The sequence below is a fragment of the Calypte anna genome, chromosome W (assembly GCF_003957555.1).
Source record: "Calypte anna isolate BGI_N300 chromosome W, bCalAnn1_v1.p, whole genome shotgun sequence".
In the NCBI taxonomy this organism is placed as follows: Eukaryota; Metazoa; Chordata; class Aves; order Apodiformes; family Trochilidae; genus Calypte; species Calypte anna.
In genome coordinates, this window is record NC_044276.1 from 8209857 (window position 1) to 8225254 (window position 15398).

The 15398-nt window shown below is 41.1% G+C and overlaps 1 protein-coding gene across 1 annotated transcript in view; it reads right to left on the bottom strand.

The window, feature by feature from the left end:
* LOC115600088 (dymeclin-like) overlaps positions 1-15398 on the bottom strand; it is a 134226-nt gene that overhangs the window by 51613 nt on the left and 67215 nt on the right. The window contains exons 9-10 of the mRNA XM_030468316.1: positions 14577-14755; positions 10534-10659 (exon numbers count right to left, since the gene is read on the bottom strand). Coding sequence (XP_030324176.1) covers positions 10534-10659; positions 14577-14755 — 305 coding nt within the window. The remainder of the gene's footprint in view (positions 1-10533; positions 10660-14576; positions 14756-15398) is intronic.

A 15398-nucleotide genomic window follows, 5' to 3' on the forward strand; every position in this document is an offset into this window, starting at 1 on the left:
TTCTTGCCCCTTATATCGCTTGTTACCACTTTTATCTAACATGCAGTGGGAATCATTTAGGTTTTTTTTTGTCTGACAGTCCAGTGGACTGCATAACAGTCTTTACGGATGCCGGAAAAAAGAAAATCCCATAAAGCTGTTGTTACCTGGGCGGAGACGCCTGGCAATAGAAAGAACATTTACTTCAAGGGAAGTCATTTGACTCTTTGCAAAAACTTGAACTTACCGTGGTTATTTGGGTTTTTGAAACATGGAATAATACTGCTATAAATATAGTCTCTGATTCACTTTATGTAGTAGGTATTGTTTTGAGAATGTATCATGCCATTTTGAAGGAAATTTTGAATAAGCATTTGTATTTCTTATTGCAGAAGTTAATAAGACTCTTAGCAGAAAGAGCACATTCTTATTTTATCACTCATATCCGGAGTCATCTTAGTGACCGAGGTTTGGCTATCGGTAATAAGCGAGCTGACCATTTAGTTGCACCAGCCTGGACTGGTCCTTCTGTTGATGTTTTTTCACAAGCTCCACAATCTCATGCATTTTTTCATCAATCTGCTAAAGTGCTAGCAAAGCAATTTCATTTACCTTTGGGGGATGCCCAGGGAATTGTGAAATCTTGTCCTGATTGCCAAAAGGTTGATCTTGGTATTGGGATGGAAGTCAATCCTAAAGGTTTAAAATCCTTGGAACTGTGGCAAATGTATTTCACTCATGTACAACAGTTTGGACGCTTAAAATATGTGCATGTTGTTATCGATACTTTTTCTATGGCCGTTTGGGCCTCTGCTCAGACTGGTGAGGCAACGAAACATGTTATCAGACATCCATATGTCTCCCTTGCTGTTCTTGGAGTACCTCAGTCTATTAAGACGGACAATGACCCCGCTTATTCTTCTGCTTGTTTTCGGCAGTTTTGTGGACAATGGGGTATTCGACATGTTACTGGTATTCCTCATAACCCTACGGGTCAAGCAATAGTGGAACGTTGCCATTCGGTACTAAAGACACTCCTTGAAAGTCCTCCTCAGGACCGGTTAAGTAAGGCTGTGTATGTCATAAACTATTTACGCCTTACAGGAGAACGTACAGAACCTCCGATACTGATTCACCAAAAAGCTTTAGCAGACTTTGCTTCGGAACCTTCCCACAAAATTTTGGTGGAATTCAAGAATTCCATCACTGGACAATGGGAAGGGCCGGCAGAGGTGAAACTGACTCGTCGGGGTTATATGTGCTTACTTACAGGTACTGGAGTGCATTGGGTACCGAGCAGATGGGTTCAGCCATGGAAACAAACGCCTTTAAATGTGGATTCACAAGTGATAATATTTCTGATACAAGTATCTGGTTTGGGAGATTGTATTGATTTATTTTATTTTAGGCTGATTCCACCAGATTTTAGTAGTAATAGTGTTTTGGTTTTTAATGTTTTTGGTAGGTGTTGCTAAATTTTTCTCATATATTGGTAAGGAGTACGATAAAGTCATGAGAATGTTTTTCAGAGACCGAGAATTGCTGCGGAGAGAAAGAAACTTCCCCTCCCCCCCCGCCTCTTTCCCCCGCGGCTGCTTTTCAACCCCCCTTCGTGTGCCTGGCGATTGCTCCCAGCAAGCTTGCTACAGCTGCAGGTGCTGCCTCTGCCCCCGCAGATACCGTAGCTGTGAGCCCTGCTGGGAGGGGGAGGAAAGGACACCACATAGCCTCATTAAAAAGACAAAAAAAAAAGAAAAGTTTCTCTAATGCCTTCTGAAAGGTATGAAACAGAAGTGGGAAATATTTTTACATTGTTCTGGGCATCAAATGTCCAGGCCTGAATTTTGTTAGGTAATAACTTGAGGGTTACCTGCTACTCATAAAAGCTAGTGATATTTTCTTTTCCTTTAAAGGAGATTTTAGCTATCCATGAAATAGAATCTTTTTAGTGTGTTGAGCCATATAAAAACATGAAGACGTTTACATATAAAAAAAAAAAAATTAACTTCAATTAGATAGTGTCACTACTCTGCTTTTATGCAAACTCCAGATATTTTAAAAAAAAACCAACAACCTACTTTGATGGGGACATTGATTATAATTTGATCTATTATTTAAGAGAAGAGTTTAAAAGATGCTCAAAGCTGCACTGCAAAATACTGGATACTGTGCAAGGGTGTGGTGTAATAGAAAGAAATTTCTTCAAGTTTAGTTTGAAACCATTAGAATACATGATTCGATAATAAAACTTTTTTCATTTAATTAAAAAAAAAAAAAGAGGAAAGAAAAGGGATGAGGGTATACCCTCATGAGAAGAAAAAAGAGCGTGACCTCATGAGAACACTAATGAGTTATCAATAACATTTTTGATCAAACTGGTCAATGCAACAATTGGGCCTAGAATATAAGGGAAAATTTAAAATTTGGGTTTCTTGCTGTTTCATTTGTATCACACATAGCAAGAGGAAAAGCCTTTGTAAGAATTGATAAAAATCATATAATATACCAGTTAGCTTGTTGGCTTACAGATTTAATTAGGCAAGGCTTATCAGTTATATATGTTATTATTGCTTTTATATTACTAGTATGTTATTATTGCTTTTACATCAGTATATATGTTATTATTGCTTTTGCATTATTGGTATGTTATTGCTTTTCCATTATTGGTGTGCTTTTTATGACAATATATCATTAGCATGTTATCTTACGTAAGAAATGTCAGAATTGCTCAGAAAACAAAAAGGGGAATATGTTGGGGAAACAGTTCAGAAATATACAGGTTGTGAGCAATCCTGACTTACTTCAGGCCACATTGGGTTAATGGTTATTGAGGCCTAGTTAGAGGCTTTCTGAGAATGAGCTAATGGGAAAGAGATAACTTAATTGGCAACAGAAGAGGAAAATAATTATGTGAGAAGAAGGTTCCGTGAGAATGTTTTGTGTAATTGGAATACAAAGCCACCTGCATGATAAGATGGTGTAAACAAGGATTCTCTATATAAAGTGAGTGCAAGTTGTTAATAAACAATTTCATACAATCATATTGATGTGCACATGGAATCCTTAAGCCTCCGCAGACTGTTTTCCCACAGAGAGTGGTTGAGCAGTGGAACAAACTCCCCAGGGAACCTAGCTGCCTGAGTTCAGGAAGTGTTTGGATGATGCTCTCAGGCACATACTGAGAGCAGGACGGTCCTGGGGGTGCCCTACACAGGGACAGGACTTGGACTTGATGACCCTGATGGGTCCCTTCCAACTCAGCAGATTCCATGATTCTGTGACATTGTTTTTTCATTTCCCATATTTATCCATTTAAAGCCACTACTATCTGTGATACCCCCCCCCTTGATCATCTAATCCCTTCAGATATATATTTGTAAGCTGGATCATACTCTTTATTGTCATTTTGGGTCATTATGCAGCAAAACCTTGCATTCTTTTTACTTTTAAATTTTGCAGGTGGCAAATCCAAGGCTTTCCAAAGCACTTCTCCCTAGTGACTAGCAATAGGAGGACAAGAGGGTTCAAGTTGTACCAGAAGAGGTTCAGAGGGGACTTTTAAGAAAAATTTCTTCACTACAAGAGTGGTGAAGCATCAGAAAAGGTTGCCCAGGGAGATGGTGGAGTCCCCATCCTCGAGGGTACTCAAAAAGCAGGTAGATGTGGTGCTTCCAGAGATAACTTAGAGGTTAAGGTGGTTGTCCTGGTTTGGGCCAGGATGAAGGTGATTCTCTGTCTTGTGCTTTTGCTTTCAGCTGAGCCTCTTTAAGTAGTTGCTGAGATTGGCAGCGGGTCCCTCAGACAATGTCTGCTTTTGGGGCTGATAACGCTTGATGTTAATAGGTACTGCCAGGGACTGGTATGCAGAGCCAAGGACACTGCTTAGCTCTGAGGAAAGCATTTTACCATCCAGGAGCCCTCCTTTGGGGAGGAACAGACAAGATAGATGTTAGAACTGACCAAACGGAGTATTCCATCCAATAGACGTCACACTCAGTATAAATTTGAGGGATTTTCCAAATTTCGTTCTTCTTCCGGCGCCTCTTCCTGCTTCAGCTAGCTGCTTCCCTTCTTGCCTCTCGTCCTGCTTCTTTCCCTGCCTCCAGCTCCCGACTGCTACCAACTCCAGGAGTCCAGCCTGGACTTTCCCAGGGCTACCCTGCAGTCTCGGTTGACGTGAGAGTTGTTGGGGGAGAAGGGGGAGGAGGGTGGTTCTCATTTTTTCCTGTATTTCTGTATGTGTTCACTAATTTATTCTATCATTGCTGTTTCATTAAAGTCTTGTAGTTTAATCTCCAACTGAGAAGTCTCTCTCCCTTGTTCTCTCTCCTTTCTTCATCAAGGAGGAGAGAGAGTTATTAATAGAGATCGTCTGTTTCGGTTTAACCGCCGGGCCAGTGTTAAACCTTGACAGTGGTGTAAGATTCATGGCTGGACTTGATCTTGAAAGCCCTTTCCAACCATGATTCTAAATGCAGCAGCTATAGTCAAAGAATGACCTGCCATGAATATCCTGATGGCTCAATCTACAGAGGTTGAAAATGTACTGAATCACCACCAAAAATTGCTATAGACTCACAATCTACAGCTACATCTATCAACAAGTAACAAAAACACAGCTGAAGCTTGACCTACTGCACTTAACAATCCTTACTAATGCCTTACTCTTCATTTATTTTTTGTTCTGTTGTAATCAAGGCTCAGGACTGACAGATGTCATTTAAGAGGGATTTTCCCTATATTAAACCTCCTTCTCTCTCAAGCAGCTGCATTTATGATCCATGTCTTTACTAAGGAACTGACTCAGTACAGTGCCCAACCTGACACTGATAACCAGTTTCTGCATTAAAAAAGTAGATCAAACCAAGCACTGATGCCAGTGAATGCAGTTGGCTTTTCTTACCCATTTAGGCTTTGAAAATCATGAATTCAAATGTCTCCTCAACAAGAGACACATTAAAATATCATTACAAACTAGATATTCTAAAATGCTAAAAAAAAAAAAAAAGATATCACCACTGAAGACATTTGGTAAGCTCAGGAAATTCATCTTAGTAGGGAAGCTGATTCAGCTTGAGACAGGGAACTCACATCTGTATCATACATGAAGAGACAAAATAAGGTGTTCAACTCATTAAAGTAAAATATAAATATAAATCATAATGTACAGACAGGAAAACCATTGTTTAATAGCAGTGCCCACCTGGCTCAGGTGACTAACATCAAGTGTGACCATTTCTAGTCAACACCTTCTCCTAAAAGGACAGAAAATCAGAACAGGGAGAAGAAACTTGAGGTGTATTTAAGGAAAAGGTGGTCAAGGCTGAGGAACAAAGAGGAAACATGAAATCACAACCAGAAATGTTTCCAGATATAGAAGAGGCTGTGAGTGGATGTGGAAACAGGTATAATTTCTGGTTATAACAAGTCACTAATACTATTTTAAAAGAAAGTGATGATGGTATAAAATGCAAGCAAGTCACCCAAGGAGTTTCAGTAAACAAGGACAACTGGTCAGGATGGACAATTTAGATGACTGACAAGAACAGCCTGAAAGACAAAATAAAATCTACAGAACAAGCAACTGGAAAGTTAAAAAGCTGTTAGTTGTGTAACTCATGAGATTACACACATGAACCTCACTGCAAGAAGATCCTCAGCTCCAGGAGAACTTGAGCATCCTAAGCAGAAACCCATGATCAGACACAGCAAGTTACTGGGTTCCTTCACAAAATGCTAAAATAAGAGCACACAGGTGCTTTGCTTACCATGAACTCCTTGTGATTTCTTAAAACATAGATTATTTATGACCACGTGAATGTATCTATTTTCAAGAGAAGATTTTATCTAAATGAACCTCTTTGACAACAAAAACCATCTCAAGCTGAGCACTTGAACCTTCCAGAAAAAAAATATACTGTGATTTGAAGAACCCTGTATGATCCTTAAGCTTGCATTCTGCAATACATAAATAAAACAGGGCTAAAGCTGTGGTTGTACATTTCAAGTCCTGTCTTCTGAAAATATAACATTTTTTAAAAACTAAAAGGGGGAGTATAAACCACTCTTTGTTTTGATGTGACACACAACAGAAGTCCACAACAGGAGATCATGTCTTGTGAGAGGTGTCCCAGGCCATGGCAGGAGGGTTGGATCTAAATATCTTTAAGGTCCCTTCCAACCCAGTCTATGATTCTCTGTATTTCCAGATGCTTATTAAAAAAGAAGGGATTTTACTCAGTATCTCTAAACTGATACCCAAAGGTTGGGTTTTTTCCCCTCTCCGAGTTACAATTACACTTACCCTGACAAAAGATCAACTCACTGATTAAATCTCTAGTAAAATCTTTCCTTAGTCTCCACAACTTTCTCATCCACCTATGGTTCTCTGCACTATACCCTTCCGGTTTTCCTTCCCTGTAGCTCATTCCCAGACCCAGTTTTTTCTCAGATCTTTCTCTTCCCAGATTCCACTTCCCTCACCCATTCCAGTCTTTCATCAAGAAGTCTGACTTCACCTTCTCCCAGATTTTCTCACTCTTCTCCCCCTTCTTTGCTCAGCAAACCCAAATCTTCCCTTTTTCATGTGTAATTTCTTCCTCTCCCATGCTCCTCGTGGAACCAACCAAAGCCTCTTTCCAATTTCTCCTAATCCTTGTCACACCAGGGTCCTGGCTCCTAGACACTTCCTTAGGAGCATGGCTTAGTTGTGGATGTTGGGATAAGGATTGGGAGCCCCTGGAAGAGGTGGGAGATGCCCCATCCCTGGAGCCATTCCAGCTCTGGGCAACCTCATCCAGTTGCAGTTGCAGATGGCTCTGCTACTGGAGAAGGGCTGGACTGGATGACCTCACAAGGTCCCTTTTCCCACCCAAACCATTCTGATTTTATGATTTTGTGACTTGGCAGTGTTGGTTTTATGATTGGACTTGGGGATCTTAAAGGATTTTTCAAACCAAAAGCATCACTGGGAGCACAATCCCCCAGGAGCTGGAAGCAGCACTTCCCAGAGCTCCAGCTTGTCCCTACGGAGCTGAGCTGACATCTGCCTCCTGGGCAGGGACAATCTGAACAGCCCAGCAGCAAAAATTAGAATATTCCATCACTGCAGACATGAGGCCACCTCCATCTATGTAGCTATGGGAACAGGCTGCTCCCTTTCTCCTAGAAATGTCTAATTTGGTCAAATTTAGTCAGATTATCAGCAGCAGAGCCCGAGCACAAAGACACCCTTCCAATTTCCAGGTTCCTAATGCAAAACATGAAGTTACCTGAGCTTGCTGAAGAACACCTTGACAGCTGTAACCATGGGCAAGACATCCTCACACCCTAATCTCACTCCAGAAATTTCTCATTGAAACTTTAAATCCATCAACCTTGGAAAATGACATTTTCTGTGACAACTGTGCCTTGTAATAATCCACTACTATTAAAAAAAAAAAAAGCTCAAAATTCAGTCTACAAGTTACACATCATTCCCTGTCACCTCTCCTGTCCTCTCCCCCATCCTGACAAAAGCCCCCTGGAGGGGGAAGGTAGTGAAATGCTTATTTAACCATCAACAGCAGCAACCACCACCATCCCTCACCTAGTTTGGGGGTTCAGAGGAAACATTAAAACATTTTAAATTTCAAAATCACCTCCCTGAACCCAGTGCCACAATCTGGACCATCTGATAGATAAAATTTAAAAAGGGGAAAAAAAGAACACCAAAAAGCTCAGACCTGCACTGTAAGAATAATTTAAAAAAACAAATAAAAATTAAAATGTTTTGATTAATTACTTTTTTTAACACCAGGCTCCTGGACTCTCAGGGTGCAAGAATTGCACCTCTGCTCTGTATATAATGCCCACTGAGCTTCTCAGTCTCAGTTTCCTATAACTTTGTGGTATATTTCTTAACACAATAAAAATAAACACAGTTCAGTTGTGATTTACCATCTATTTACTACAGTAGCACTACAGGTAACAGCTACATAAAGTACTACCTGATGTTATTTTCACATCCCATGTCATTCTATTTACAGCTTCATAAATCAGAGAAGAAAAAAAAAAAATGACAACTACTTGTCCCCTTTAGGGAATTCTCACATTTATTTTGTTGTTATTACTATTATTAGTGGAAAAAAATTGAGCTCTATGTGCATCCAGGGACCTCACTGCATTAAAGCCACTTGCAGGAACAAGACCTATGGGGTTTTGATCACATTTTCCAGGCAGCTAAGACCACATTCATTTTAAACAAACAAACAAAAAAAAAGTTTCAGCAGTCAAAAAGTTTCTGTGGTTTCCTGAGCTCTTTACCAGCCGGTGTAATCACCAGATTTATAAAACTCTGCTTAATTTTAGTAAGTTGAAAAATCAATAAATAAACATGGGTTAAATCCCACAGAGAAAAAATAGCCCTGAAATGGACTGTACAGTCATGATTCTTATAAGAACAGTACACATGTTACACAGGGGCAGAGAGAAAAAAAAGGTTGACTTAAAATATAGAATATTTTATAAAACATAGAAAATCCTTTTTCTCCTCATCCTTCAGCCAAGTGATGGGAAAAAAAAAATAAATAAAAACCTGCTGTAATTGCTAGCATTTGATAAATGTTTGCAGCATATAATAATGTCATTCCAGTTGTGGGGCTGGCTCTAGATGCAAGATATTTCCATAAAATGTGTACAGTTTTCTGACTATTCATTTTGCTGCCCTCTAAAAGCCTCTCAGCCTTTAGGAGATGTGGACTTAAAATTTAAGTGAGTGTGAACCTCATTTCTTACTTTATGCTGCTGGTTTTGAGTAGCAGCTTGGTCACCCATACCTAGAAATATCCACTCAAATGATCTGAGAATATTTCAGAGGGGAAATGATTTATCAGTGTGATTTCAAATTCTTTTGCCACAAAGTGGGACACTAAGCACACTTATTCAATAATTTTTATTCCCCCTTAGGATCTGTAGGAACCCACCACCTGTACATCCATCCCTCAACAGCTCAGAAGACAGAAGTCAGTGCTCCCATTTGTCACCCCCTCCTAAACTTCAGGAAGAGCAGAAATATGTGGATCAAGGAGATCACTTTTATATTTGACAAATAAAACAGGCTGTGGGGTTTCTACAGATGAGGAATCCTTTCCTTGCCTGTATCAGAGTTTATTTTGGTGACTTTTGGAGAGCACAGCTGAAGGTTTCAACAAGAGGCAACCTCTTTTCTCCCCACAGGACACCTGGCAGTGGCAAAACACAAGCACTGAGTAAAAGAAAGAAGAAGTTAATGTAAAACCTGAAAGAAAATGAAAAAAAAACAATCGAGAAGAAGATGGAAGAAGCAAAGGAAGAACTGAAAAAACCAAAAAAAGGGTAAAAGGAACAAGGTGGGAGTTGGTGAAGCCTTGAAAATGAATGAGAAATGATGGGAGAAGAGACTGGGGCAGGAGTGAAACCTTGGCTGCTCTACTCTGACCCTCAATAAACTCAATTTACGAGAGCAGATACAGAACCCAGAAGTCCCCATCACATGTGAACACCTCCTCCACATGTGCAGGTTCCAGGCAGACGAAGCTGAGGCAGAAGAAAGGTTCAGAAAAATATTACAGATAGCTGCAGGGTTACTATAGGTGCTCCTCCTTCCTAGAAATTACAGGGAGCTGCAGATGAACATCACCTCTTCCTGCTTTCTACAGACACAGATATAAGAAATAATCAGAACTTCCAGAGAGTAAACACTCAAGTCTTTGGCACCAAACAAAAAATACCAGTTTTGTCCAAAACAAGCTGGAAATTCACCTGGGAGAAGAGTTCTATTTAGGGACGTTGAAAATTGCTTCCAGCTTTCTCTGTTTCATTAATTTATTTAAAAAAAAAAAAAAGAGTTTCCATGTTCCAGTCAAAAAATGAAATAAAACCAGTGCAGGTATATTTTGCATCAGAGCAGTTTTTGAAGCTGGGACACTAAAACATCATTATCCCAGGTATTCTCCAGCACAGATGGTCAAGGCCCAGCAAAGGTAGTAAAAATTTGGATCATATTATATGGAGAACATAAAATAGATATTAAACTAGCAGAAAGACAGAAAAAGAAATGCCAAGTAAGGAAGTAATGTTCAGCCTGGAAAATAAAACTCTCATTAAAAGCTGCTCTCAGCTGCATGAAACTGGTTGAGTTTCATGAGTTTAAGTTTTTCAAGAGAAACAAAAAAGGTTTTCTCTTTTTTTTTTTTTTCAATCCCCATCACTTCCAGGGCAGACACTCACCATCTCTGAGGCAGCCAACCTGGCTACAACTACTTTAATTTGCAACAGGCAACACCAAAAAAAACCCAAAACAAAACAGGGAATAAAAGGCTCCTCTGCAGTATCTCCTCTAAGAGAGGAGAATTTTGTGTTGGTCCTTAAGAAACAGGGATATACCATCAACTTTGGACGACCACAGCCACTGCTGAGGAAACATCTACAGAAAGAACTATTCAAAAGAAATTATCTCTACCCAAAATATCTCTATTCCAAATTAGTATTGGAACACTTGAGAGCTGCAGGATTCTTTACAAAAGAAGAACTCACCACTTCATGGATGGACCTGTTGAAGCCATCATCCTCTGTCAGGATCAGCAGGATGATAAGAGCCATGTAAACGTGGTGGGAATTCCTTTCTTCCACATGATACAGGATTTCAAGAATTGGCAGAACCTTGCAGGAAGGAAAAAAGAAAGAACAACTTTGTCTTATTTAAGTCTTCCAAACACCTCAGACAAAGAGAGGAGACTCCAAACCTCCTGTCTGTCACCCTGCCCTTGGGAATCTCACACCAAGTTCTCCCTCTTGAAATAACCACCCCTAAAGAGTGACGTGGGTTATTCCAACACCTTCCATCTGTTTCATGCTGCCTCCACCAGAGTCTAAAGAAATTCCTAATAAATGACATTACCAGCCATACCAGTTACCAAAGGCTCTGAAAAGCTTTATTTCCACTCTAGAATATGGGAAAAGAAAATAGTTCATGGAGATCTTCACACATCTGTGCCAGCAGAAGCCTGATCTGAAAGGACTTTCCTCATCAAAAATTGGAGCTGAGGTGCACAAAGATCTGAAACTCAAATACCCTTTTGGTGCATGGAGAGAATCCCAGCAAAGAACCAGTTTGGGGCAGGTTAAGACTAGAAAAGGCCTGGTTTTCCAATTCTGGATGATAGGCAGCCAAAGAGAACTGCCATTAGGATGAGAGTTCAGCGTGAGGTCTTGCAACATTTGCACCAGGCTGAAGAGCAAAAGCCAAAGTCTTGCACTAATCATGAAAATGAGATTTCATTGCAATAGCAAGCATACCTGAATGCTAGGCTAAAGTTAATCCAGATGCAAATGTTCTCTCTCTACCAACTGAAAATTAGCTTTCCACTGCCTCAGTACAACGTGGCTTCCCCCAAGCTGCAGAAACAGGCCTCAATCACAAAATACCCTGGATGAAAAGGGAACTGGAGAAAAAAAAATAAAAAATAAAAAAAACGCAGTTCCAAGATAGTGGCTGAGATGAAGAACATGTTCCAGGAAGCTTGTAGACACCTAAAGATTTGATGTTTTTCCAAATAGGCTCAGAGCAGCAGGATGAATCATGTGAAACCTACTCTGGTGAGCAGGCAGGAGGACACCAAGTGCTTCACAAGGCTCTGAAGTTACCAGAATGTTCTCTTACCATCAAGCAGTCCCCAAACAGTTGGAACAGATTAAACCACACACCAGTTTCTATTAAAACCAAAGAGATTGATGCAAATGCTGCAGGCCACAAAACTTCTTTTGACAGATGCTTCAAGCATGGTCAAGACAACACCACAAGAAAAGCAGAGGGCAGAAAATATTTACTTCACAGAATGGTTTGGGTTGGAAGGGACCTGAAAGATCATCTACATCCAACCCATTTCCATGGCAGGGACACCTCCCACCAGCCCAGGCTGCTCCAAGCCCCATCCAACCTGACCTGAGACACTGCCAGGGATGGGGCAGCCACAGCTTCTCTGGGAAACCTGGTACAGGGGCTCAGCATCCTCAAATTCAAGAATTTCTTCCCAATATCTCATCTAAATCTCCCTTCTTTCAAACATCCTTTTTTACCATTTCAAAGTATCCTTCACAAGCACCTCTCCTCAGTTAGAACTCAAGCTGATGGAATTGTGTTTTGAGAAGATAGATCTTGAGATCAAAGACCAAGTTGTCCTAGAATATCTACTCAGAATATAGCAACAGACCCTGGAACCATTCCAGGTCACATTGGACAGGGCTCTGAGCAACCTGATGGAGTCAAAGATGTCCCTGGCTTTAAAGGTCCCTTCCAACCCAAAGCATTGTTTGATCCTATATATCAGGTAGCAACATAAAACTACCAAAGAATTTCATTTACAACTTGACTTTGCAAGGAGAACACAAAAAGACTTCCTGAAGGTAACCACTGGGACCACTTCTGAGTTTGGAAGATGTCTCCCAAATACCTGTGTAGTCCTTCAGAATGACCCAACACAACTCCTCTGTTAACTTGTGGGCCAAAAAATTAGGTCTCACGAATATTAAGCCAAACTGCCATTGAAAAAAAAGTCTTCATGCTTCTGAAGTGCTCTAAGTCCTAAGTGTTTCTCCAAACTACATTAAAAAAGGGCATCTTGATCCTGATACTGACACATTCCGATTGGAAACTACTTTTACCAAGATTTCTGAGTAGCTACTCGATCCCTCTCACTTTCAGGAGTGATTTGTCTCTCCAGATCACTGCATCCAGTCTTCCTGCCCCAAAGACATCTCAAAAGTTCCTGAAAGACCTTTCCCTTTCCACTCCCCTCACTACATTTTCCTTTCCAGGCTTTTTTCTCTCCCTCTCCATCCCTGAACAACCTCAAGGCCACAAGCAGCAACTCTCTCTGCCATTTCCACCTGAAAACAGAACCAGGTCACACAGTTTCTGTCACACAGTTTCTGTAACCCTTACTCCCCTGAACACTTTTTCCTTTGCATCCAGATGGCTGAGGGAAACACAGCTTTAGGATGAATATTTCACTTTTCAGAACAAAAACTATTTGAAGAGCCCCCACTGAAATACAAAAGAGTTAGAAGATGAAATGAAAAATTTGACTTCTATTAAAATTCAACCTCAAATTGTAACCAAACAGCATTTTTACACCTGCAGGTCATTCCCACACGTTAAAACTTATCCATACTGTTACACACCAGGACTGAGAAAACAACCACTTCAAATCCCAGAATCATTTTGGTTGGAAAGGACCCTGAAGATCATCAACTCCAACCCTTAACCCAGCACTGCCAAAGCCACCCCTGCCCCATGTCCCTCAGCACCACATCTCCAGGGCTTTGAAATCCCTCCAGGAATGATGGGGACTCCAGCCCTGCCCTGGGCAGCCTGGGCCAGGCCCTGACAACCCTTTCCAGGGAGAAATTGTTCCCAAGCTCCAATCTAAACCTCCAGCCCAATTCCTCTTCTCCCATCCCCTGTTCCTTGGGAGCAAAGACTCAACACCCCATTTCTTTTCTGCTATCACTCCTCCATCAGGAGCAGCTTTTAACTGGTCAGACACAAATATCATTAAAAAGTTACTGTTAAGCCCCAAAACAAGAGGCAGGTAATAACAGACACCAAAAATTGCAGGTGCTATATTTGGTCCAAGGTCACCAATAGTTTCCCCAGCAGAATTTTAAATAGTTTGTCTGTAGTATTCACCAAAATCCAAACCTTCACAGCTACACGAGTAACCTACTTAAGCTAAATTTATACCACAGGAAAAAATATTGCTTTCCCATCAGTTAATATAAATACATCGTCACATACATTATTTCAGTCCAGATTCATTGAGCAGCAAGAAAATGCAGAGCACACAGCAGTGCAGCCCAGCTCAGCAGCCAAAGCAAAAATTTTTAATGAAAAAGCTTATTTTTCACAAGCAAGTATCTCACTGCCATTTTTCTCTGCACTCTGGGGGATAATTGCTCTTAAAACAGCAAGTGGGTCAGTAACCTCCCACCCCCAGACATTGAGAGAGCTGGGATTGTTCAGCCTGGAGAAGAGAAGACTCCATGGGGACCTCAGAGCTGCCTTCCAATTCCTGAAGGGAACCTCCAGGAAGGCTGCAGAGGGACTTTTCCCAAGAGTGTCCAGCAAGAGGAGAAGGGGAAATGGTTTGAAAGTGCAGGAGAAGAGGTTCAGGCTGGATCTGAGGAAGAAGTTCTTCAGCAGGAGGGTGCTGAGACTCTGGAACAGATTGCCCAGAGAAGCTGTGGCTGCCCCCTCCCTGGAGGTGTTCAAGGCCAGGTTGGATGAGGCTTGGAGCATCCTTGTCTGGATGAGAGGTGTCCCTGTCCATGGCAGGGAGGTTGGAGGAGATGAGCTCTGAGCTCCCTTCCACCCTCAGCCATCCTGTGATCTCTGACCTTTCCTGCAGTGTCCTGTTTTGCATCATACTCCTGAGATGATGCAATAAAAATGAGAAAGTGAGGTTGAACCAGCCAATAAATGAGCCAGAAGCTACCACCCCAACACAGAACAGGGGTCAGAGGTGACATCCAAGCTCCCAAGCCCCTGTGAGGAGAGCAGCAAGCAGAGCAATACTTACAAGACTTTCTATGTCTGTCTGTGCCAACACGTAGGTCCGGACATTGCTGTTCAGATGCAGAAGCATGTAGACAAGGAGAGTGGCTTGATCAGATTTCTGCTGCTCACACAAAGCTGTGTACAAACTGTTAAAATTAATGTGGAAAGCATGAGGGGTTGATGGTGAAAAAGCTGTGCTATCTGAAAGAAAGAAAGAAAAAGAACAATCTTTAAGAAATGCGTTGACCGCATTGGTAACAAATTCCAAGGGAGGGGGGAATATTTTATACAGGCACCACAGTAAGGTGAAAACCAAAATCATCATAAAAAAAATAAAGAAAATCATAAGTTTTATGGGCACCAAGGTCCAACAGGGTCTCATGAAGCTTCAGTTGTGCCAAGAAACTGAGGTTGTCCTCCCTCTGAGCTCCACAAGCACATAGGACAACATTGTTAGAACATTTCCAGTGCAATTTAAGTGTGTCAGGGCTTTAAAAGATGCATGTGTGGGGGAGCCTGGGGGGTAAAGTGATTTCTAAGACCACATCATGTAGTCTGACAAGGCCCAAAGTTACAGCAGTTTGCTCACATTCACAATATCATCTGTGCCCAAGCTGGAAGTGAGAATAAAGCAGATTTCTGAATCAATCACAGAGTTATTATGGTTGGGAAAAACCTCTCAGATCACTGTGTCCACTCATCAACACACCTCCCCCTAATAAAATAAAGGGATCTGTATCACCATGCCCACTATAAATAAATCCCAAATGAAATCCATATATCAATATCTGTATCACCCACTGGAGCATGTCCTATAGTGCCTCATCCACATGGTTTTTCAATC